Source organism: Zeus faber (assembly GCF_960531495.2).
Source record: "Zeus faber genome assembly, chromosome: 20".
In the NCBI taxonomy this organism is placed as follows: Eukaryota; Metazoa; Chordata; class Actinopteri; order Zeiformes; family Zeidae; genus Zeus; species Zeus faber.
The window spans coordinates 21,302,684-21,327,454 of NC_137207.1; the positions used below are offsets into that span (position 1 = coordinate 21,302,684).

General features: G+C 42.9%; 1 protein-coding gene across 4 annotated transcripts; it reads left to right on the forward strand.

Moving 5' to 3' along the window:
• The first annotated feature begins 2,878 nt into the window (after positions 1–2,878).
• On the forward strand, positions 2,879–24,770 carry cpn1 (carboxypeptidase N, polypeptide 1). Of its 4 annotated transcripts, XM_080021121.1 has the most exons (10): positions 2,879–3,648; positions 9,311–9,516; positions 12,132–12,287; positions 17,216–17,392; positions 17,576–17,687; positions 20,329–20,468; positions 21,975–22,074; positions 22,502–22,620; positions 23,245–23,302; positions 23,535–24,770. In XM_080021121.1, the coding sequence occupies exons 1-10, from the start codon at positions 3,408–3,410 to the stop codon at positions 23,558–23,560; spliced, it is 1,335 nt and encodes a 444-aa protein (XP_079877247.1). In that variant the 5' UTR covers positions 2,879–3,407; the 3' UTR covers positions 23,561–24,770. The 4 variants fall into 4 exon arrangements, with proteins under 4 accessions (XP_079877247.1, XP_079877245.1, XP_079877246.1 ...); XM_080021119.1 differs by having other exon boundaries at positions 23,245–24,770; XM_080021120.1 differs by having other exon boundaries at positions 2,882–3,648; positions 9,311–9,507; positions 23,245–24,770.
• Position 24,771: the final 1 nt, after the last annotated feature.

Consider the following 24,771-nt stretch of genomic DNA (forward strand, 5'->3'; position numbering starts at 1 on the left):
AGGTCATTTTATATCTCGATAAAGATATATTTCGCGATATAGCACGCTTTCTGTATATTCAGTTAATAAATATTTTCTATTGAAATAGAAAAACACATGGTAAAGCCTCTTTGTGACGCAGCACGGGAAGGCGCTTGTCGGGCTCTCAAATTCACAGGAGAGGCAAAATATGCGACATATATATCAAAAGCCGACTTATTTGCTGAAATAAGTCGGCTTCTTAGTTCACTGAAACCTAGAACTAAGATGCGATCGGCAAACAAAAAGGTCCGGGTCGGTCGTCACCCTCACCTTATGTTGCGTGGCAGCAGACGGGCAAATATTGTAATAATGCCGAGTATCACGTTCCTCCATGTTTGTTGACACTCGCTGCCACGTGCAGAGAAACGTAAAGCACCATGGCGTAAAATATTGCCGTAAAGCAGTTCTGGCACTAATTTGTGACATAGCGATAGAAACATAAATGTAAAAAATATATATATATATACGATAGTCATTTCTCGATATATATATCATCGTATCGCACAGCCCCACTCTTGCTTAGTCATGCTAATGCACTCTAGGCTTAATATAGTGTTAGGGAAGCGCCATGCTTAGTATGCTCCAGGGCATAATGGAGCCACCATTTCAGACTGGCCATAAAAATCTTCAACACAAAAATTATGAAAAACAGTTTAACGGTATGTATAATTTGTTTAGAAACAAATCACTAAATTTACTTTACATCGACTAACCTCGATATGGACTGTAAATTGTATGAGCCTTTCTTTTCCAGTTTAATTCCTCCCTATAGCTCTGTGAATAATCTTCATATTGAATATATTCGCAACGCTGCTCGGAGGCCTGTTCTTTGTCATCAAGTTTGTTTGCAGTGTACTGTGAACATACCCACAAAACAGCCTCACCACTTTGCATACTGTAATATTTTCAAGCTGTTTGTCATGAAAAACTCCATTATTATAGCTTTGACCGCTGGCACAACTAAATATTGTCATCCTGACAGGAAGATGCTGACAAATAACAGGAATAATGTTACAGTTATACCAAGAATAGCACTGAACCAAGTACGGTGCCTTGAGGCACACCAGATATAAATAATGACCCAGAAGAAAACCGGTTTTAATCACACAGCAACAAAATTCCCGGGGCATTGGTTTGTTGTGTCTCTTTGCTGTAAGAGGATATCTTAATGATGCCAGAGTAGATGAACATAATTATTGATTAATTTGGTGGAATTGGACTGTTTTGGAGATTATCTTCTAGGGCCTATGACATGCAATAGACAGTGGTTAAATACCTTGTTGACATTTTCAGTATGTGTGCATCTTCAGCCTTCCTGAGGAGATGTAGACCAATCATTCTTTGATGTAGTCCACATAATCAATCACTATTTTGGTTGCCCGAAGTTCCAGCAGTCTTTACATTTGCCAGATTTGATTCTACGTTACCGACCAAAAGACGATAATTGCCAGCTAACGCGACCCACACTATATAGATATATAGATATATTGTGAATTTATTGTGAAGTGTGATATTGTGAATTCTAGAATACCATGTTTAAAAAGTTTTAGAGCTGTGCAGTGACTCCAACTCTCTTTTCATTGTGCGCCTGGGTTTATCTCTCTTTCTTTCTTTCCTAGTCGATACTAATTACCGTCGCTGTTGCCCACACACAGCTAAACAGGTGCCTGTGTAAAATAATATGTAATATAGTTTGTAAGATATATAGATATATAGTAAGAAATACGGTTCTATGCAAAGTCGTCTTTCCAACAATCGCCAGCCGCCCTCAGGCAGGTTGGCTGATGTTTCCCCAATCGCTGCTCTTTACTGGAACAGGGATGTTTGATGTACAAGCAGTGCCGAGGAGGTGCTGCTGGGGAGCGAGGGAGGGCATGATGTTCGATTTGCTTTGGGATGAACCAACGTTTTGCAATAGCACTTCTCCATCGGTGCGGAGCAATTGCACAACTCAGATTTAAACATTGATCACCTCCAGAGTCTCTTACCAAAGTTTTATACGGTTTTTTGCTGTTTTTTTTTATTCCCAGAGGTTTGTTTCACCCGGCGGACGCTCTCCGGTTCCAGGATGTCCTCGGATATTCCCCCCCTCTGCCAAATGTGTGCCTGCGAATCCGTTTTGAGACGGTACCTATGATTAACGGCAATATAAATAATCTGGACAGGACTTGACTTGACTTGGAATTTCAACTTATGTACGATACATCCTGGAACTGCACAAAAGCAGCTCCAGAGAGACCTGGTGCGTGGGAAAATGGGAGCTGAGCGTATTAAATATGTGGGGGGAAGACCTTTGCTAATACTGATTAAAGGCCTCTCCAGTTATTTGACAGTATTAGCCAAGACACCGACCCCCCGCTCCACCTCTTTTTCCTTTATGTTCCTCTTTTTCTGTTCCTTTCTCACATTCTCCATTCACTCTATTCACTCTCCTATCACTCTTCTACAGGTGACATCATGATTTTCTCTCCATTTTTTACATAACTAAATAACCGAAATAATAACTAAATAACCTCTGTGCTGTGTGTGTGCGTGCGTGCATGTGATTGCATGAGCATATGGCCTTTGGGGTGTGTGGTTGCGTGACACAAACATTGACATACTTTACTCAAGAGTTAATGAATCTGTGTTCGGGGCTCTCAGGGGTTGGAGAGAGGGAGAGAGGTTGGTTCTGTGGAAACAATCTTCTTTCCTAGAAGGGAGGGGGGAAGAGTCAGAGGTGCACACACACACACACACGCACACACACACACACGCACACACACAAACACACACACACACACACACACACACACACACACGTGCAAAGAAAAGATTCAGAGTCAAAGTAGGAGAGAGAGAGGAGGAGAAAGCCTAGGTGCTGGTAATCCAAGTAGCACGTACTTGACAGGGAGCTAAAGGGCGAGAACACAAGAGGGCGAAAAAGAAGGAGAAGAACAAGAAGAGGCAGCTCTTTGGGGGTGAAAGACAGAGGGAGTAGAGGGGCTGTCCTTACTTTCTGCCAGTGTCAGAGCTGAATGTGGGAGGAGAGAGAGAGGGAGAGAGAGAGAGAGAGAGAGAGAGAGAGCGAGAGAGAGCGAGAGAGAGCGGGAGAGAGCGGGAGAGAGGGGAAGGAACCAGAGGAGCAGGGGTGCAAGCACTGGGTTCAAAATGTTTATGTAGTTTCTTTCAAGGGGAAATAACCAGAGAGGTACGGGCGTCTCCCAGGAGAAATACAGCTGAGAGAGAGAGGGGGGGGGGGGGGTAGAGAGAGAGAGAGAGAGAGAGTGAGGTCGACAAACTGAAGAAAAAAAATAAACTAAAATAAGATAGAAGGTGTGTGGAAATCCCAGCCCCCTCTGGTCCAACGTCTCCTCTTGCTCTCTCCCTCTCCGTGCTGTGGAGCCATGGTGCGGGGCTGGACCACCCCCCAGCTCGGGGCTCTGCTGCTGGGGCTGCTGCTGCTGGGGACGCCGGCGTCGCCCTCGGACTTCCAGCATCACCGCTACGACGAGCTGGTGCGGGCGCTGTTAGCCGTGCACAGCCAGTGCCCCTACATCTCCAGGGTCTACAGCATCGGACGCAGTGCGGAGGGACGGCACCTCTACGTGCTGGAGGTCAGCGACAACCCGGGGGTCCACGAACCGCGTGAGTGTAACGCCGTCGTGGGGGGAACCCGTTTGGGGGGGGGGTCCAGTGGGATGCACAGATACTGGGATTGAGATGCTGGGACTGGCATGTTGTTTAAGGGTTAAACTTATCTATTACCAGTTGTGAAAAGAAGTACTCAGCGCTTTTACTGAAGTAAGTCATATCCAGTATCCTGATCTCACAGAACCTATGATATGGTATACAGTAAAGTGCTGCACTAACCTTTTTACGTCGTGATTATCCTGATTACAATTTACAAAAAAGATACTCAAGGCGGTATCATAGTTATCCTTAATCCTGATTTTAAAAAAGTAAATAAAGCAATGTGAAGGTATTAAAAATGTTGTAGGGTAGTATAGCTATTTGCTTTGAAATGTTGTGGAGGAAAAATCGAAAGTCTTTTTGAATTGACTTGAAACGTGAACGCTACAGTTCTTTTACTTGGAACAGTTTTTTTTCCCCCTTTCTGACGCATAGGAACGTGCAAGATGTCTCAAGTGGAACTAAATGAGTTATGTGTCAATCATCATGTTCTATTGACCCCAAACCAACAGTCTGCAGTTCAGTAGAAGTGATGAAATGGATCTTACGTTTGGGAATCAGAATGGGCAGAGGAAAAGTGGCGTTCCCTCAATGAAAGTGAAAATGTAAATGAAAAGCATCTTAACATCCATGCATTCATGGATCCTGAAGAGGGAAATATTCTATGCATGTGTGTTGACTTTTGTTCCCGGGATGTTTATTGGACAAGTGGGTCCAAATTCCCCGGTTAGGGAGATAACAGTGAAACTATGATCAAAACAGTATTTTTTGTGCAGTTTTGATGTATCCAATGAAACAACAGTGACGTTTAAGTATCAATTCTTCCGCTGGGGAGCCCCTGGAACCTCTTGAAGGACCTCCTGGGGGGAGTCCCGGGACCCCAGGTTGGGAACCGACGATGTGGCCTTCACAAGTGATTACGATGTGAGTTTTGTGTGTATGGAGAGCTTTTCGAAAGTACTGTATCAGCGCGTCTCCCTACAGCCTTCCTCAAGGGACATCAGCGGTAGGTATCCTTCTGATGTTGCATGTGTCTTCACTTCCATCAAGGCAGGTTTCTAATCACCCTCGCAGCCTGAATTATGACCATGAGTCTAACGCCATTAGCGTTAGGCTCGGACCTGTGGTTCCTGCAACCACCCCGTGCTATCGTAGTGTTCTGGTAATGAATAGGGCGTGAGATAAAGAGGTATTTCAATGTTTCACAGCCTTATCGTTGGCCGGCCGTGATGTTTTGCATGTCTTGGAGTGGGGAGTGAGAACATCTTTGGCAGGAGACGCTGCGCTCTGAGGGGAGGCTGTGGCTTTTCCCGACACACTCGAAATGCAAGCTCTCCATTTGGCTCCGCTCGGTCACATTGCCGCGATATACTTCTGCGTGGTTCGATAGTTCAGGGCTAAAAAGAAAAAACAAAACCTGAGGCAGAGGAGAGGGATTTTTCGCTTCCTGTCGTCATGGAGGGGAAACATCGGCGAATGCAATTTGTGCACAACCCTTCTGAGAGAGTCACTGCAGTTGTGTGGGGGATGTTTGGGAATGAGTGTGCAGTACATCTGCGGTTAATTTCCAAATTTGCTACCGACCGATGTCCAAACACGTGGGGTGCTTTTGTTTGAGCGAGAACGCGACACACGAGTTGACTTGAGCTCCGTCCTGCAAAAGTATAAAGTTTAAAAAATGCGTCCACCTGTTGTGCAGTGGTGGAAAGTAACAGAGAACAAACACCCATTAAGTAAGTACACACACAAGGCTTTCATGTCATATACATACACGATTCTACTATATATACTGTGTGTATTTTATGCTTATTTAGGAATGTTGGACAACTGGGATTTTCTGCAAGGGAAATTTTTTCCATGGCAAGGGCTGAAGTTGCCTTTTTTGTGTTCAGCTCTTGCACAAGTAGGGACTTCCTCTACTAGAATAGAAGGATGTGTGTGTGTGTGTGTGTGTGTGTGTGTGTGTGTGTGTGTGTGTGTGTGTGTGTGTGTGTGCGTGCGTGCGTGCGTGCGTGCGTGCGTGCGTGTGGGCGCACGCGCGCCCGTGGGCGTGTGCGTGTGTTCCATGGCAAAGGTGAGAGGGGGGCTGAAAAACAGGAACTGTGCTGTTAGCGGCGCGGGGGGACGAGGGGTCTCGTCTAGGTCAAAGCTCTCGAACCCTCTAGGAAGTTCATGTCGCTCACGTGCTGCTGAGTGGGGTGTTTCCACACGGTTGTTTGGAAGCAGGGTCCAGGGTTGGGAGAATAAATAAATGGAGAAAAGGCATGGCAGTCCTTTTTTTGAACATCAGGTTTTGACCAACGTCTGATTGCGTATTTTATTCATTACATTTAAGATTATTTCACATACAGTAACGGTCAGCCCATGACGCCAGTCCTCGATCAATTACACCAGAATGTCATTCAGAAAGATTATTTTATATTTCTTTGATAGAAATATATGAGGATCACTTTATGTTGCACAAAGGTGGAAGTTGTTATTCTGACTGGGGGTGAATATGGCCCAAAGACCTCAAATGTAATAACAATAACACAGTTTTTAAGAACAACTGGGGATTTTAATCAATTACGAAAATGATAATGATTATACATGCATCAGGTCAGATCTGACTCCACTTGAGTGGTAATCGACTATACGTATGTGCATCCACTCTAGACCCTTTGTGAAAGCCTGCTCGCACACATCCATACACCACACAATCACACAAACACGCACATTTTCTAAAGACATTGACTTCCGTCCTGTGTATGTCGGTCTGTAAAGCCCCTTGAGACTCCCTGCTGTGATGAAAGGCCATAGAGGTAAAGTTCATTTGACGAAATCACCAAAACGCTGCTTTCCACGGACTATCTTAACAGCTTAATGCGGCGATTCTCAACCTTTTTCATATTAAGGACCCTCAATTTTAATTTGCATGAGGCCACGGTCCCCATTTGATGAAGACTTTGTCTCTGGGACCCTAATCTGAGAAGATGTTTTGGGTTTTTTTTTATCTGATTTTGTGTCTCTACTCTAGTAAGGGAGATAACAGTGAGACTAGGACCAACACTGTCATTATTGTACATTCTCTGAGGTCTTGTAAATGAAATTATGGCCAAGTTAAACTTATTAATCATTTTTGCTGGAGACCCAACCCGGGACCCCTTGAAGCACCCCCTGTACTGTAGGTCCCTGGACTCCAGGTTGAGAACCACTGGTTGAAGGTGCTTTATACCACAATACAGACAAAGGAACTGCCTAAGTGTTGTAAAGATTATTTAGCAAGTCCAGGCAAAGTCCTGCACAGGGCTGTGTCTGGTCACACGGACGCTTTGTGCTTCACCGCTGCTTCATTAACTCTTCCCCAACCCTCCGACCCCATAAATCCCCCCAGGGCAGAACCTTGTAGAGGGGGGTATTTGGATAGGTGGCAGACCCAATCAGAGGCTGACACCTACACCATGGCCCTGACGACTTTATCCAAATAATCCCATCACCTCCAATCAGACTAAACCGCGGGAACTCACCTTTTGATAAACAAGAGATTCGCTGGTTTATTGGCTTCACCAAACAGTCCGATGAGACTACCGCATCGCAGGGGCGACCGAGGGGCAGAAAGATCCTAAGTTATGCCAAAAGGAGCACCAGCTTCAGTTCAACCGGGTAAATGTCTGCGGTGCGTGCAGTTGAATGGAAATCTTGTAGCATTAAGATACCAAATGCTGATTGGAGAGACTGTGGAAACCAGGCTCATTTATAAAGTGTATATCATTAAAGATTAGACACACACACACACACACACACACACACACACACACACACACTGCTTACTCTTAATGTTCTACATCAGGGAAATTCTGTGTATAATTGAGATTAGGAATTACATTTTTGTTGTTAATTTTATGCCACGATTATGTTTTAAGCTCATAAGAGTAATGATCTATCGATCTATCTGTCTGTCTGTCTGTCTGTCTGTCTGTCTGTCTATCTATCTATCTATCTATCTATCTATCTATCTATCTATCTATCTATCGACATTAAAACATAAAAATTGGGCATACAGTTTGTTTGCTTTACTCCAACTTGTGGAAATGCACCGTTTGTAAAATTGGCTCAAAATGTTCCTTAAATTTGGATGGAAGCGTATGACCATAGAAACGAACTGTCTGTCTGTCTGTCTATCTATCTACAGTATCTATCTACAGTATCTATCTATCTATCTATCTATCTATCTATCTATCTATCTATCTATCTATCTATCTATCTATCTATCTATCTATCGACATTAGAACATAAAAATTGGGCATACAGTTTGTTTGCTGGTGTACATGCACCATTTCTAAAATTGGCTCAAAATGTTCCTTAAATTTGGATGGAAGCGTATGACCATAGAAACGAAGGAGAATGGTTCAAATTATTGCCATGGGGCGATTATATAGTAATTGGGACAGCTGTAGTTCTATACATGTACACTATACATACTTATACCTTTATTTTCTAAATAACATGGTCACAGTGCGTTTCAGACTCCAGTCAAACGTCCTTCTTCAGAACATTCTGTTGGAACATTAACGTACTGTAAGCGTGTTCATTTTAGCCATACTGGTGAGTAGAATGGACTTACTCACAGTTGTACCTTGTTTTATAATTAAAAAAATGTTTTGCACCACGATTGCTCAGCTTTCTGTCGTGCAGTTCCATGAACATACTGCTGCTCCTCCGGTACAGATGTATGACAACCGTGGCTCACATGTCTCATTTGTCCGTCCCGTATGCAGTCACCTTGGTACCGATTTAGGAATGTTTCACTTTTGGTATTTTGACAAAAGTGGCATTGAATGAGAGAGCCAAGCTATAGTGAGCGTCATGTGACGCGACGGCCAAACATTTCACCCAGAGCAGCTGCTCTGGTTGCCATGGTAATTTTAACCAAGCCAACAGGTCTCGGGCAACAGGTGCAACTAACTCAAACCAACAACCAGTTTTAAATACGTTTTTTTTACTTTTGGGCTCATTTGGCTTTGCAATTACATTTTTTAATTTGTAAATATTTTTTTAATTCAGTAACTTTAGTTGTTCCTGTAGTTTTGCTACAGGCACAAGAACTTATGGGATGTCCAACCCCGACCAAGGAGCCACCTAATGTTCCCTTGAGATTTAGGCCCAGTCTAGGAACCTAAATAAGAGGGTCCTATGCTGAAATGCGACGATCCTAAATGGCCACATTTCCAGAATGTTCTACTTATTTAGGAAGCTCTTCGGCAAATAAGAAGATATCTTTTGACTATTTTGATTTCAGGGAACATCCAATGTTTCCTTAACATTTTGCCAAATCAACAAACCTGACTATGATCCTATACCTTTTACTAAAATGTAACAGTCCTAGGACGCCATATTTCCGAAATGTGGTACTTTTTTAGAAAGTATCTTGGCTTTTTGATTCTTCCATTTGATTTGAAGGAAAGAACTAGGATCCTCTGCTTCTGACTTCAATGCGACAGCCCACTGAACAAACAGGACCGGCACGATGTCTTTTTCTTCCATTTGATTTGAAGGAACCACCTGTCATTTCCTTGTAATTCTGCCCAAATCAAGGAGCCTAACCTGGACGTATCCCCCGCTTCTCCCCCTTCTACAGTGGAGCCAGAGTTCAAGTACGTGGGCAACATGCACGGTAATGAAGTTCTTGGCCGCGAGCTGCTCATCAAGTTTGCAGAGTTCCTCTGTGAAGAGTACCGGGCCGGAAACCACCGCATCATGCAGCTGGTCCACGACACGCGCATCCACATCCTGCCCTCCATGAACCCCGACGGCTACGAGGTCGCTGCCAGGCAGGTACAGGAAGTTGTTTAATGTTATACCTACAGTAATATGAAATCAAGACTAAAACTCACCAATGATATTTCGGACGCCATATATCACGTTAAATACACTGGGGCGATTCGAGGTGCTGAGACACAAAAAAGGCATTTCATAAATAAGACATTTGTAAGAAAATAATTAACTCTATTTCAGTTTTTGGTCATCGATTTATAGAGAATATAAAATTGTTTGTATCGTTCAGCCTGAGCGGTTTTGTCACTTCTAAAGTCCGAACAGGCTCTGGATTTCTCTGGGTTTTTTAAAACTTAACTTAATTTCATTTGCTCCGTTGTTAAGTTGATTGTAAATATAATCATATAATCATAATGCAAAATAGATGGCGTGTAGCCCTTGACCTAGTCCTAGGTGACCTGATCCTGGTCAGGAATCAGTTTATTGTTGTCCACGTAACATCCTCCCTGAAGCTATGATGTCGAGCTTGTCCACGCTTCATACGTCTCTGAATAAAACCCAGAAGCAATCGTTGAACCGAAAACTAAGCCCAGGTGAAGGCTTTAAAAGGTTTTTCCTTCACACTAAAAATAAGTAAGAAATACCTTATGCTCGTTGACGCTTCGTTCATCCGTCACCTGTTATTTGTCATCTTGGCGTCTCCTGACAGAGCTGTCGATGTGGTATTTCGCCCGTTCTGCTCCATCTAAACATAGTAATATCACTGTGTTAAACACCTGTCAGATGGAAAAGACTTATATCACCCGAGACGGCACACATACTATTTCGATTTCATGTAACTACAGATATGTGTGCTGTTCCAAAGGAAATGTCTGTTGTATAAACTTGTATAAATTCTTCACTAAGACACAAGTAAACACAAAAAGGCGTCTTTTTTAATTTTTTCTTGGATAATGTATGTCATCTTCAAATCCATCATCTCCCGAGGTCTTTCTACCACCGGTAATTATACGGCCTGGAAACAATGCATGCACGCACTCGCGCACACACACACATGCACACACACACACACACACACACACACACACACGCACACACACACACACACACACACACACACACACACACACACACACAGATAGACACACAGAGACACACACACACACACACACACACACACACACACGCATGCAGACAGACACAGTCATTTCCAGTCTGACCAAATATACTACTGCACACATACACACACATACAAACAAATATGGGAACATGCACACACACAGACACACACATGCACACACAAATGTGAATACTTCAATATACACACCCACCCACAAACGCACACACTCTCACACACACAAACACAGGAACATGCACACATTTAATATATGTATACCCAGACACACACAGACAGATAATAATAATAATAATAATAATAATAATAATAATAATAATAATAATAATAATAATAATAATAATAATAATAAATATAGCTGCAGACAGCAATACAGTCCAGTTTTAGGTATGTGTTAGTTTTTTGGTTTCTGTGAAGTGCATCACAATTTACAAAAGTTACAAACATTGTGGACTTACGTCTGGACAAATCAACAAGGAGTCACATCTTCATGTTTCTGTTCTAGTATTCAGTTCAAATATTCCAGAAGAACAGTGTTTTAATGATTGAGATCAATACAATAGTTTGTGCAATCCACCCCGAGTTCCAAGTTTTTGTTTTTTACGACCACTTAGAGACGTATGGTGGATTTAGCTGTAGGAAACTGTTTATACATGACGTTTCTCTAAAACAACCGTTTATTTTTTACTTTTAACCAAACCTTGTCATTGTCATAACTTACCTTGTTGTGTGCAAGGACATGTGCAATCTACATTCTGAACCAGAACCTGCAAATTTATAGTAAATAGTATGATGACGTCATAAAGCGTCTTACTCTAAATCTCATCTTGTTCATTTTGTTTACGAATTATGGAATGGCAGTCAAGCAGGACAAGCCGAATATTTCAAGTCAAATTTGTTTGGTTTTTCACTATTTTCTGCTCCCTATGTGGATCGATTTGGATGAAACCTAAACCACATACCGGTTTCAACGACACCTCCACTGTGTTCGTAGCGTCTGCTTTTCTTGTGTTTAAAATGGTTTTACATTTCAAAGTTCACAGAATTTTTCTGCCGTCCTGCGGGTTGGACCCCTAACAATGAATGGCTGGCAAAATACACATGCACACACGCACACACAAATATGCATGCACTCAAAACCACGTGCACAAAAGAGCAAATGACATGCTACATCCCTCTGTCTGGCTGACACTCTGGCTGCGCCACACGCTGTAATTGGATACATCAACAGTCTTTTTGGAATCACAGGATCGGGAAGCACAATAACACTCACTGCTGTCAGTCAGTATGTCTTTTTTAACCCAAGCCTTTTTTTAGATCTTTGGGAGTCAACCCGATTGGTTGTCATGGCATGGCATTTGGTCTCCCAATGATTGAAAATAAGGTTTTGTTTAAGAAATATGGAAATTTTGTCGTAAACATATTGTCGTAAAAATATTTTGAAATAATATTTAGAAAATAACTGTGTGGAAATCACTTGGAAGTTGGTGGTTTTAGAGGGTGGTTGCGGTTAAAAAGCTTGATGTGTTTGCGTTTTTGGGGCGGACAGGGTCCGGAGTTCAATGGCTACCTGGTGGGTCGAGGGAACTCCAGGGAGATTGACCTGAACCGGAACTTTCCAGATCTCAACGCACTGATGTACTACTACGAGAAGACCAACGGTCGCAACCACCACCTGCCGCTGCCAGACAACTGGGAGCAACAGGTAGAGACACACACACACACACACACATACACACACACACACACACACACACACATAGAGGCCGGGAAATTAACAGCTATCAGTCCATGAGGTTCAGAAAACTGCATTATTTTACTATTATTTAACCTTAAAGACAACATTTAGATATATCTCAATATTACAATAACCAGAATCCCAAGATATGTATTTCATATCTTGGGATTATTATATGATATTATATGATATTATATAATATTATATGATATTATATGATATTATATAATATAATATTATTTTATATTATATTATATTATATTATATTTTATTATATTATATTATATTATATTATATTATATTATATTATATTATATTATATTAAAACGCCCAGCCCTCCTCAGTATTGTGTTATACATGTTTTATAACACATGCCCGTTCAAAATGTAAGCCTTTCACAGTTTAACAAAATGTCAACGATTCAGTCCTGTGTTCCACAATGAAAGATGAAACTGTAAAGTCACACACCGGGGAAAGATGTTCTTTGTGACTCAGTCGCAGAGCCCTGAAGCCCCGCCCCGCGCTGGCTTCGCTGTTTATTGAAAGTTTATTAATATAACACGCGTGTCCTAATTGCACCAAACTCGACACTGCAAATCGCTGGGTCCCCGGCGATACACCCACCAAGTGTGAAGTCGATCGGGTGAACGGTTGTTGAGATAATGGAAGGGCATAGCGATGGACAGGCAGAGATTTCTGCCCTTATAGGTCGATTTATATACATTTAAAAACTGCACAGCATGAATTAAAGCATTGCTTTTTTTTTTTTGCTTTTTTTTTTTAAGCTAGAAAATTCTGTTTATTCATGTGGAAATAAGGGAAACTGCAAACTTCCCAATCTGCGTACCTACTTGTTTAGAGTGTTTGTGTATGTTTGTGTGCTTGTGGTTGTGGTTGTGGTTGTTTATTTTGATGTGTGAACATGTAAATAACTTAATGTGTGTTTATTTATTTATTTAGTGTGTGTATGTGTGTGTGTGTGTGTGTGTGTGTGTGTGTGTGTGTGTGTGTGTTTGTGTGTGTGGGTGTGTGTGTGTGTGTGTGTGTGTGTGTGTGTTTGTGTGTGTGTGTGTGTGTGTGTGTGTGTGTGGGTGTGTGTGTGTGTGTGTGCACTGGTCGGGCAGTGTGGTTGTGACTGCAGCATGTCTTCGGACCACGTTTGTGGTCGGTGTGTTTGCCATTTACTGAGAAACTCGACTCTTTCCATACCAAGCTTGTTTTCTATCACTGGTTTAAAAAAGACACACACTCCAAAACAGTCAGTAATCAGAAATCAATCAGTAATTTGTCACAGTATGAAAGACCTAGATAACACTGAAACACCTCCCCCAGGGATGAAGTTTTAACCATAAATTACTCACTATAACTAACTGTTTCAACACTTTTCTTAAAGAGCTTCTGGCCAATGATGGCAAACTCAGCTGAAAAAGTATGCTTTCCAGTGTTAATTATTGAAACCATAGATCATGTATTCTTTCATTGCAATGTTTTCAAATTATTTTGCCGTTTTTTATATGACTGGCTACGTACGAAAAACATATTAATACCAGAATTCTATTTGAGTATTACATTTGGCAAGAGAGAGAGCAAGAGGGTGAAGTTTCTGATTAACATTTTTTAAATTTCAGCCAAATTCTTCATTCATAAATGCAGATTTCTAAAATCCCCACCAAAATTCATGATTTTCTTGAAGGATTTGTCACAATTGTTTGTTTCATTAAAATTCATGGGAAGCCAGAATACAGTTCTCAGTTTACAATTTAATATGACCCCCTTTTTATATGTCTTTTCTGTATTGTTATCATTATTCTCTATCTACATTTAGTCTTTTGTTATAAATCTTATAAAGAATATTTGTTCTTGTGAAAAAAATATATATATTAGTCTTGTGCCAAGACCACCACCATAAACAACCACAGCACTGCGACACTGGACACAAGATTTCTCATGGAGGCATTTTTGCTGAATTTTAAAACACAAAATCAATCCTTAGACCCCCAGTTGCAGGCAGGCGCTTGCCCTGTTTTCGGACTCTCCCAGGGTGGTTGTGTTTTACATGGCTAATTTAGCACAGGCTCCCACAGTCTCATGGCACAGGCAGCTCTAAGACGTTACCGTATTTACACAGCCATCCCAGCTCCTGCTTTAAATAACGTATGTGCTTCTTCAGGAGGGTCCAGTGGGAGAACCCAAATATGTGTGGTATTTGAGCTGGTGTGATATCTTCTCTCCACTTTCTTTCTCTCATTTCCTTTTGAATTATTGGAGTAAAGTTGAGTGGATTGTGAGATCCATAACAAATATAGATCCAGCAGAATTTCCTGTTTTGGTTGAACATTCATAGCGATGTGAGGGAAACGGGCTCTGACTGGCCAGTGAGTTCGGCCACAGACCAGTAACGGGGTTAGTCAGTGTTTATTTTCACTCATAGCCCGGTCAGGAAACGCTTTACCTCGTGTCTTCATGATATATGGCTCTGGGTGGGTAGTCCTGATTAGCACTGACATAGAAAATGCCCGGCGGCCAAAAGTGGATTTTTAAGGTTTCCGACGTCCGCATTTCTGTGTGTAGCGGGCCCCCGAATGTTGGAGCCGCGTGAGCCTCTGCCTCGCATGGCTCCAACACTCGGGGGCCCGCTTGATGTTGTGTGCTGAGGAAAAGGGGACAGCGGAGAGTTGTAATGCTCACCTTTGTGTCGCTGTCGTCTGATTCGATTATCTTGTCGCGTTGTGCAGCGCAGAAGTCAAAACCCTTAACGCTGTGTTTGCTGGTGTTTATCCTATGTGCCCTCGCTTAAGGCCGCAAAGCAGTGGTGGAAGAAGTACTAGTAAGTGAAAGTACCATGTTGACGGTTCTACTTGAGTTAAAGTAGATGAGTACCAGCTCTTAACTGTACTTAAAGAATTAAAAGTTAAAGTACTTGTCATATTCAGTTTATAATACGGCATAAAGTACTACTGTGGCTTTTTTCTGCAGATGCTCAGCATATCCTGATTTGTCTTGCTTTCGATAGATATAAATATAAATACTGATTTAAAGAAGCCATATCATGCTCCTTTTCAACAAGTTAATACAGTATACTGTAGGTCTCTGAGGTCCCCAAAACATGTTTTTTAAGGTTTTTTTTTGCTGAAAAATACCACTCAGATGATGCATTCTAGCCATTCTAACATGCCTCTATAGCCCTCCTGTTCTCAACCGTTCTCGTCCCGCTCTAAATGCTAATGAGCTGCTGCTCCCCATGCCCCACCCCTGAACTGTTTGTGGCTTACGCGCAGGGCTTTTTTGTTTCCATCTATTAGGAAATGGAGGAAAATAAAATACATAAAATAAATACATCTACAATAAAAACACACCGTTTTTATTGGGTTTGTTTGGAGAAACACGAAGCAGACTGCGCGCCACAACCTACAGGAAACGTCACCGCCAAACCTTTTTAGCATTTAAATGGGAGGACAGCGTGAGAGAAAGGTAAAATACAGTAAAATCCCAGGAAAAAACGGGAGGGTTGACAGGTATGCCTCAGCTATTAGCTTTAGCTAGTGCTAAATGGCAAAAAAAACACAGAACAATTATTTTTTAAATACTTGCAGCTGTCTTCTCTGCAGTTTTGTCACAGACAGTTGGTATTGATTGCTCTTCCTTTTAAAAGATTTGTGCTGGTCTGTGCAGCCAACAACAGAGCAGTTCCCGTGCTTAACTCTTAGCTCCGACACAACGCTATCAGGTCCAGTAGTAGCAGCAGGGTCCAGTACAGTAGTTCAAGCCGTGGGTGGAGTTACTCGGATGGGGGGCGGCAGGGTCATTCCAATGAGTCTCCAAGTGACGTAGGGAGGAGACAAATCTGAACGGCTTGTTTCACCACGTTTTTTAAAAGGGGGACCCCACGAAGAACTGACTGGGTTGTCTTAATTCACAAGTGTGTGTTGGTAGGCCCATCAGACCCCCAAATGTATGTGCTCAAGCACTGAAAAGTGAGTTTTGCATTAGAGGAATGTACAGGGATATAAAACTATATGTATGACAGTAAAGAGTATAGATATTTGCGTCGAAATGTAGCCGGATCTGTGCGGCGCAACGGTGTGTTTTAATTTTACGCCTGCTTATGGAACGAAGCCGCGCGTAACGGGGTCACTTCCTCCGCGACCTCTCTACATGTTTCGCGCAGAAAATAATCTCAACGAGTCAACGAGTCCAGCCCTGTTCCTCCGTGCCCCGCCCCCCACACTGTTTTTAGTTGTTTTATCTGGAGGAACATGGCACGGCGATCGGACACATTGAGAGCTGTGTTTGTTTCACACATGTAAATATATATTTATAATTCCTCATTGAAAGGTTATCCCTGTGACTTTTGTAAGCTTCTATCTGTTTTATCCTGTTACTGTACTGCACACTGACTGAACAAAAAAGACAAACAGCTGCTTGACTTGAAGAATCCCGGTCGACCGACGGGTTTCCGACTGATGATTCGACTCGTCGACTGTCAGGGGGCAGCCCTACATATCATCGCCACTTTGCACAACAGCTGCAGCGACTATTCTGGTTCATTTAATGAAGATTAATTATTTTTTTTTGCGTGAGATAGCATGGAAACACTGTGTTTTTCTTTCCAACGAACGCCATCCTCACAACAATGTGCTTCCGACGCCTCCTTTCTGGACCATGTTGATTCTCCAAGCTCTTTCCGAGACTCTTGGCCTCCCTCACTCGGTGCTTTGAGATTTATTTTGGAATTTGTTTCTATAAATGTACAAACCTCATAGCCTCAAACAGGCTGTTTTTTCCCGCCAGCTCAGCCAAAGCTAGCGGGAAACCAAAAAACAGCCTGTTTCGTTGAGACTCAGGGCAAACGTTTTTTGTTTCCGTCTGCGTCGCGGATGTCTTGTCTTCCGCAGGTGGAGCCAGAGACCTTGGCGGTGATCAAGTGGATGCAAAACTACAACTTTGTGCTGTCGGCGAACCTCCACGGTGGGGCCGTGGTTGCAAACTACCCCTTCGACAAGTCCAGAGATCCTCGGATCCGAGGGAGGACCACGTACGCGGCCTCCCCGGATGACAAACTCTTTAAAAAGGTGACTAGGGGCGTTCAGTCTGTGTGTTCTTACCAGTGTCTGATCTCAATGTGCTGTGTGTGTGTGTGTGTGTGTGCGTGCGCGTGCGTGTGTGCATGTGTGTGTATGTGTGTGTGTGTGCGTGTGTATTCATTTGTGCGTCTGTGTTTTTTCCCCTGTGCGTGTCGTGGCGTGTGATGACAGTTGGCGAAGGCCTACTCGTACGCTCACAGCTGGATGTACAAGGGCTGGAACTGTGGGGATTACTTTGATGAGGGAATAACCAACGGGGCCAGCTGGTACTCCCTGTCCAAAGGTAAGCACCAGCTCCAACCGTGAGAAGCCATACCACCCACCATCCCGGAGGGGCGGAGCGGAAACAGTTCTCCCTCTCTTCTTAACCTTTCAGAGTTTTTCCTTGTCCGGGCTTAGTATTTTTTTTTTTTTTAACAGTTTCAATGTTCTTATTGAAGGCTTTGCAGACGGTGCCCGGGTGTCCAGTCATTTTAAACTACTACCGAGGACTGCACTTTAAATTTGGACACAAGCGCCTCCTAAATGCACCGACGCACTGTAATTAGTGACTGATGGCCTGCAAAGCCCTAAGGAGACATGTGGCGAAAGGCTACGAAAACAAACTGGACTTAACTTCGCCTGATTTATGGTTTTCCCCACCCTATTCGTGAGAAACGACACAGCGGCTTGCATTTCTGAATCAGTTTCGTGCCGACAAATGTAAACTTGGGAGATGGGAGTCTGAGATATAAAAGTATTACCTAATAGTGTTACCTAATACGTTCTTGGCTTCGTCACTGAACTCAGAAGGTTGCGCAGCATCATAAGGGTGGAGCCATTGTCTGTGGTTTTGAAGTCAAATTGTTAGATTCCATTTGGCTTCCAGGTCTTTCAGCAGAGCCATTGAGTTGTTTTTTTCGTGATATTTGCGATGTCTCATACCGAGGTAACCCTCTTCTTGACAACCCAGCACGCCCAAGTTTTTCTCGAGCTATGAGTGCAGATCATTTTGGGTCGTGAACCAATAAGAAGTGGTTGTGACCTAACGTAAACAGCGTCAGTCGAATAGTCCAAATATCATTTACTTGTCACTTTTCTCCCTCCAAACTGTACACAGTGTCCAAAAACCAACGGGTGTTACAACCAGGATAGTGTTATCTTGACCTTGGATCAAGGATCAAGGACCTTCTGTTATTCAGTCCAGGGCTGAACCATTTGAAGAATCCTCGCAGTCTTCAAACGCCTGACCAGAGTAATAAAAAAGTCAATATTTGACCACAACAGAACAGGCCGTTTTAAATAATTCAACGCTTGATTCATCGCCCACCCGCGTGGCGGTGCGACAGACACTCGACTCCTCGCAAGTGAAATCAACGTGTTGGATGAGTTGATGGGATTACATACGTTTACAGCCTGACGGCAGACTTCATCCCGCCCGCCGACACACTTTAAAACCCTGCAAATACCTCATGGCATCCCAAACCCGAAAACCCCCGTCCCTTCATCCGCCGAGTAGTCTCGTCACACGGCCGCAGAACAGCGCACAAATCACCGCGAAACCGCCACTGACCTACTGTACCTGCGTCTGAAAATGAATAGTGCTGTATGGCGTTCCAAATGAAAAGCCTTCAACTGTCGCCTCATACGACTCGGATGAAAACGCTCCGGAGCTGACGCATGAAAAATATTGGATGTTCTTTTAACATCATCGTAATCCATGACTGCAGCCCACAGTGAAGCTTTTTGGGCTGAAACCCCCCCCCCCCCCCCCCGCCTCGACTCACTTTTGGGAGGAGAGTTTCTCGGGGTGTTTCGAATGAATCATACCAGTGTCTGAATGGAATGACGTGCAGACGCCCCACGGCCTGCGTTTGGTAGCGGCACGTTGTGTTTGTTTAACTGTAACGTATCCCTCTGCCCGCGGGGCGACGCCGCCGCCCGCTCCGGCAGGTCACATTCTGTCACTCCTCTTCCAGCTCATTTACTTTTAGGGGATTCTTGAGATTCAATGTGTAAATCAAACCCGTGTTCTGGAAGGAGGAGCAGATTGTTGTGGAATCCACTGGAATTTGGGAACCAGGTCTACTTTTTATTTAATTTTTTTTTTACATTGGTTTGTATTTAATATATAGTTTGACTGGTATTAAAGAGGTGATTTTTCTTGGGCCAGAACAAGGGTTCCTTAACTCAGGTCTGTGACCCCCCAGGGGTTTTCTAAAGGAATTGGAAGGGGTCTGCAGGGGGGGATAAAGATCATTTTTTTACAAAATGTTTTAGAAAATATAAAATAAATATAAAGTCCCTTTCGCTCTACTGAGTTTGGGTTCATGTCTTTTTAGTCTTATCACTTTTTGTTGGAGCTTTTTGTTTCATAGGCTATTCCACTGGTGGCGGAGTTTAAACAAAATATTTATGTAGCCTAATTTTTGCACTACAGTAGATTGCAGTTTATGATAGACATGATAGACTTTTTTTTTGCAAAGTGGGCCTCGGCAACCCCTGCTCTAGAAAATAAAATAACTACTATTCACAATGACACCGTCATTGTGAATAGTCATAAAGGTGGTGTTTGAAGAAAACAAAACGGGGAATCCAACTAAAAAATAAACTTAGACCAAAGAGAAACAGTTTCTTTCAGTCAGTTGGTCGGTGAAAAAGTCAGATATATATATGCTGCAGGGTTCCCAGGAGAAGTTTAGGAAAACCTGGTCTCTGTAATTGAGTCTGTCGAAAACGTGTACCTGTCACTGTTTACACATACTGTACAATGCAAAATTCTTTCATGTAACACAGAATAAGGCTGTTTTTTCTTAACTGTTTTCATTTATTTTATTTTTTTTTTTTTTTGAGACGTTGAAAGTGTCTTTTTCTTTGAAAAAACTGAAAATATATCAATTTAAAAGACAACAAAAATAGGATTGCACAAACTGTTTATGTTGCAGGCATGCAGGACTTTAACTACCTGTACACCAACTGCTTTGAGATCACTCTGGAGCTGAGCTGCAACAAGTTCCCTCCGGCCTCGGCGCTGCCAGGAGAGTGGCTGGGCAACCGAGAAGCCCTGGTCTCATACCTGGAGCAGGTCAGGACGCACACACCCACCCACACACACACACACACACACACACACACACACACACACACACACACACACACACATACACACACACACACACACACACACACACACACACACACACTTTCTTGTACTGCTATCAAAGTGAGGGCCGAGTTAATACACCTGCTAAGGGAGCACCCGTGTTCCTGGTGCGCTTCTAAACCAAAAAATTCTCAGTTCGGAGACCGGCTCCCAAAAGTGAAGTAAAACAAACTCAGAAATACTGATATCCGACACATAGACACACACACACACACACACACACACACACACACACACACACACACCACACACACACACACACACACACACACATGCCACACACACACAAACACACACACACACACACACACACACACTCAAACTTGCAGGAGCCAAAAGTCCAGTTTACTCCATTACGTGTAAGCTGATTCTCACCCCTCATGCGTGGAAAAGCTTCTTTTTTTTCCCCACCACAAGCAAACAAAACATACTTTATCTTGTTTGGGGAAACGGTGGTTAAACACAGTGATTGATTCACACTAATAGAGTTTCTGGTGCTACTTGGGGACAACTGAGAAATGAATATCCTTCTCTCGGTACCGGCAGCGGAGACCGCACCAAAGTCCATAGCTCACTCCTAATAATTCACTTTTTTTCCCGTGTGGTGGAGAGAAGTGTTGGTCTTATTTCAGACGGTGTTTATGTCCCCTGCTTGAGTAATGATTTTAAACGCCCTAATGGACCCCAGTCACCGCGCTGCCATCCCAAGATAAACAGCTGCAGTGCACATAAACATCAGTACCGGGACGTATTGCAGCTTTTACGGCAGCGGTATTCAAACATCAAGAACCCGAGGATTGGAAGGAGTTGTAAAAGTACAAGTTAAAATGTGTCACGTGCAAACTACTGTAAGGTGGTTTATAGTAAAAAAAAAAAAGTAAAAAAGTAAGAATGATAATGAAAATAAATTAAAATAAGAACAAATCGTATGATTTGCAATCAAGTAATGAAAATAACAACACCTTTCTCTCCCCCGTCCCCCATCATGTAACAATATTCCAATATATGGGGTTTTTTTGTAATCTTTAATTTTGCAATTCCTTCCGAGCCGCACCAGGGGCCCGCGCCCAACACTTCATTTAACTACGGTTAAAGTCATGTTTCGTACGGACACCTACAGATAGCTTCGGACATGCGACGCCCCCATTGCTCGGTAGTTTCCGGTTCGATGCTCTCTATCCGAGGGGATTGATGTAGAGGGTTAATCAGTTGAACAAAAGTGAACAAAAACTCCCAACAAACATTCCACAAAACCAAACAAGGAATTCCAAAGAACACAAATGAAAATTGGCGGATTGAAAATGAACAAACTCATCGAATGGAATAAATAGAACCAAAATATTATGCATCGCCGAGACCTTGTTTGACATTGCAGTAATTGGTCAAGTAGTAACGGCTGAATTTAAAGACGCTCTCTCCCTTTCCCAGGTGCATCATGGGATAAAGGGCATGGTGTACGATGAGAACAACAATCCCATCGGTGACGCTGAGGTCTCCGTCTCTGGCGTCAACCACGACGTGACCAGCGGTAATACTGGATGCAGGACTTTTAATTTGAAACTGCAAAATTACAAATTTTAAACTCTAGTCTCTTGCACTTGACTCCCACATTAAATCTGACCAAATCCTTCAACTTGTGATCATTTGGGTGCTGTTTTGCTGTCAGATGGTAATCATTACCATTAGGAGAATTTGGGAATTTCTATCCAATTTTAAATGTGAGATAGTCTTGTAGGGATGATGTGAGCATTCAAATAAGAGTGGGAACAAATCTCCCCCTAGTGGTACTTGGTCGAAGTGCATCTATAATATAACATCAATAAGCAGGTCACTGAGACATTTAATTGGACTGTAATCATATAAACGATATACAATATGTTTTAAATATTTTAAAATGTATTCTATATATGATATGTTATGTATTTATATATTCTAACTGGCATTTCCTCTCTCAGGAGTGGATGGAGACTACTTTCGCCTCTTGTTGCCGGGCACCTACACGGTGACGACGACCGCTCCAGGATACCTGCCCTCCACCACCACCGTCACAGTGGGACCAGCTGAGGCTACACAGGTGTGTGTGTGTGTGTGTGTGTGTGTCTGTGTGCGGTGTGGGTGCGTGCGTGTGTGCGCTTTCACATTTGCGTGTTATGTTGAATATATGTATGCGTGAAATAATTGATAAAATACACAATCCCGTGGTGTGAAATGCATGTGTGGTGATATTGTATTGGACTCTATTTAAGCTTATAATGATAAATTTAATCAAATTCATCATAATAATAATTATAATGTATTTAATTTGTGTCGTGCTTTTCAATGTACTCAAATACACTTCACACCACATAACCAAAATCATGTAATAAATTTGATTGCATCATAATAAAAATGAATAAATAAGAAGATAAAACACAATTTTTGTTCATGGTACAGGTCAAATATTCTTGTTAGTTGTTAACAATTTCTATTTTTGTACTTGTTAATGCATTTAACTCAGAGAAAAAATACTTTTAACAATATTTTTTTATAAATGAGTAATCGATCAAAAGTCTATGAATCAATGGCTTGAGTTTATCGAAGTTGTATTTTCAATCTAAACCCCTTGTGTATCTTTATGGTCAGTGTGTGTGTGTGTGTGCGTGCGTGCGTGTTAATATATTCTAATATAACACAAACGTTCTTCCCGTCTCCTCCACAGCTGCACTTCTACCTGAAACCGCTGCCAAAACAAACGCTCAACATCAAGCAGCACCACGGCAAGAAAAACCTTTCCTCCACCAAGGTCCCTTTAAACCTTGGTCCTAGATAAAAACTGGACAATAACCTATACACTCACACACACACACACACACACACACACACACACGCGTGCACGCGCACACACACACGCGCACACACACGCACACACACGGACACAAATGCACACCCTACATTGTCTGTATAGATGAATATAAAGCTGTGTGTCTTGTTACCCCGGTCTCCCTGCAGAGATCGAGTCTCGGTCCTCGCTCTAAGGTGGACGACTACGCCTTGAAGCAGAGGCGGAGACTTCCTGTCCAGCTTCCTCCTTCCCTCCGGGCCTCCCCCCCTTCCCCCCACCCCCGCCCCCGCCCGCCCCTCCCTCCACCCTAAATGTACCGTTAACGGCCCCCGGTAAAAGTGCCCCTAGAGCAGTGTTTTCCAACCCCTAGTGTGCCGTGAGGGCTCCCAAAAAAATGTCAAATTCCACTTTCAAAAAATAAAGAATGGAAATGATCTTCTGTGTTGCAAGATCAAAACTGAACGGCTGCGCTGATTCATCTACTTCATCAGTTCCACGCAGAATAGCAGCTCTGTGTTCATCCGACCAAGCTTCATGTTTCCGGAAGCGACAACTATTCAAAGTGATGAAAGCCCCGACTCGTTCTTTGGGATTCGGTTCTGGACGAGTCGCTCCGTAAGAACGAGTCGGTCCGTTCATCCCGCTCTTGTCTCGTTTGGTTCGGTCGGTGAGAGAGGGAGGACTCCCCGAACCGCCAACGAGAGGGGGGACGAGTCGGTCCGACTCTTGAGTTCTGAAGGGAGTTCTCACGAGAATTTGTTTAATCCTGTCGAAAACAATGTACTTGAGTGGAATGCAAAGAGTAAATCAGTCCCATTCAACGTGGGTTGCGCATCTCTGGCGTAATGAAATCCTAATGAAAAGAATCCTTAAATAGGCGATGGCATTCACGACGGTTGACGCTCGCTGGCTGTTTGCCGACCTGTGTCCGACGGAGAGTTTGTCTTGAAAAGATACCCTGAGGTATCTTGGTGAAGCGGAAACCCTTTCGATCCGTCAGGAGGCTTGAAACTCGGACTCGCGACCGAAGACTCTAGCGTGGACTCGCCTTCTGGGGATGCGTGATCGTCTCTTGGTTTCCGTTGCGGTCGCCGCACTCCCTTGGCCCCGTTTCTTAGATTTAATGGACACGCCACGTTACTTGATTGGTTAATGCGTTTGTTATAAACATGATGTCACTCTATTTGGTCATACAGGAGGTACCAGGGGATCCCAGATGTTTGTCTGTATTAAATAAACTTGGTGTATTTATGTATTAAAGTTGATTTCTATGAACACGGCCAAGCTAGATTTGTAAAGGACATTATACTGTAAGTTTCCAAATGTAATTTGATGAGAATAAAAAGAGAACATTTAAGAAACATACTTTTTAAAATTATTTTTATTAAATTGATTCAACCTGGT

Coding starts and splice junctions, on each gene's coding strand:
- cpn1 (XM_080021119.1), top strand. CDS start 3,408: ATGGTGCGGGGCTGGACCACCCCCCAGCTCGGGGCTCTGCTGCTGGGG. Junction 17,393..17,575: donor ATGACAAACTCTTTAAAAAG/GTGACTAGGGGC, acceptor GTGTGATGACAG/TTGGCGAAGGCCTACTCGTA. Junction 22,075..22,501: donor CAACCACGACGTGACCAGCG/GTAATACTGGAT, acceptor TTCCTCTCTCAG/GAGTGGATGGAGACTACTTT.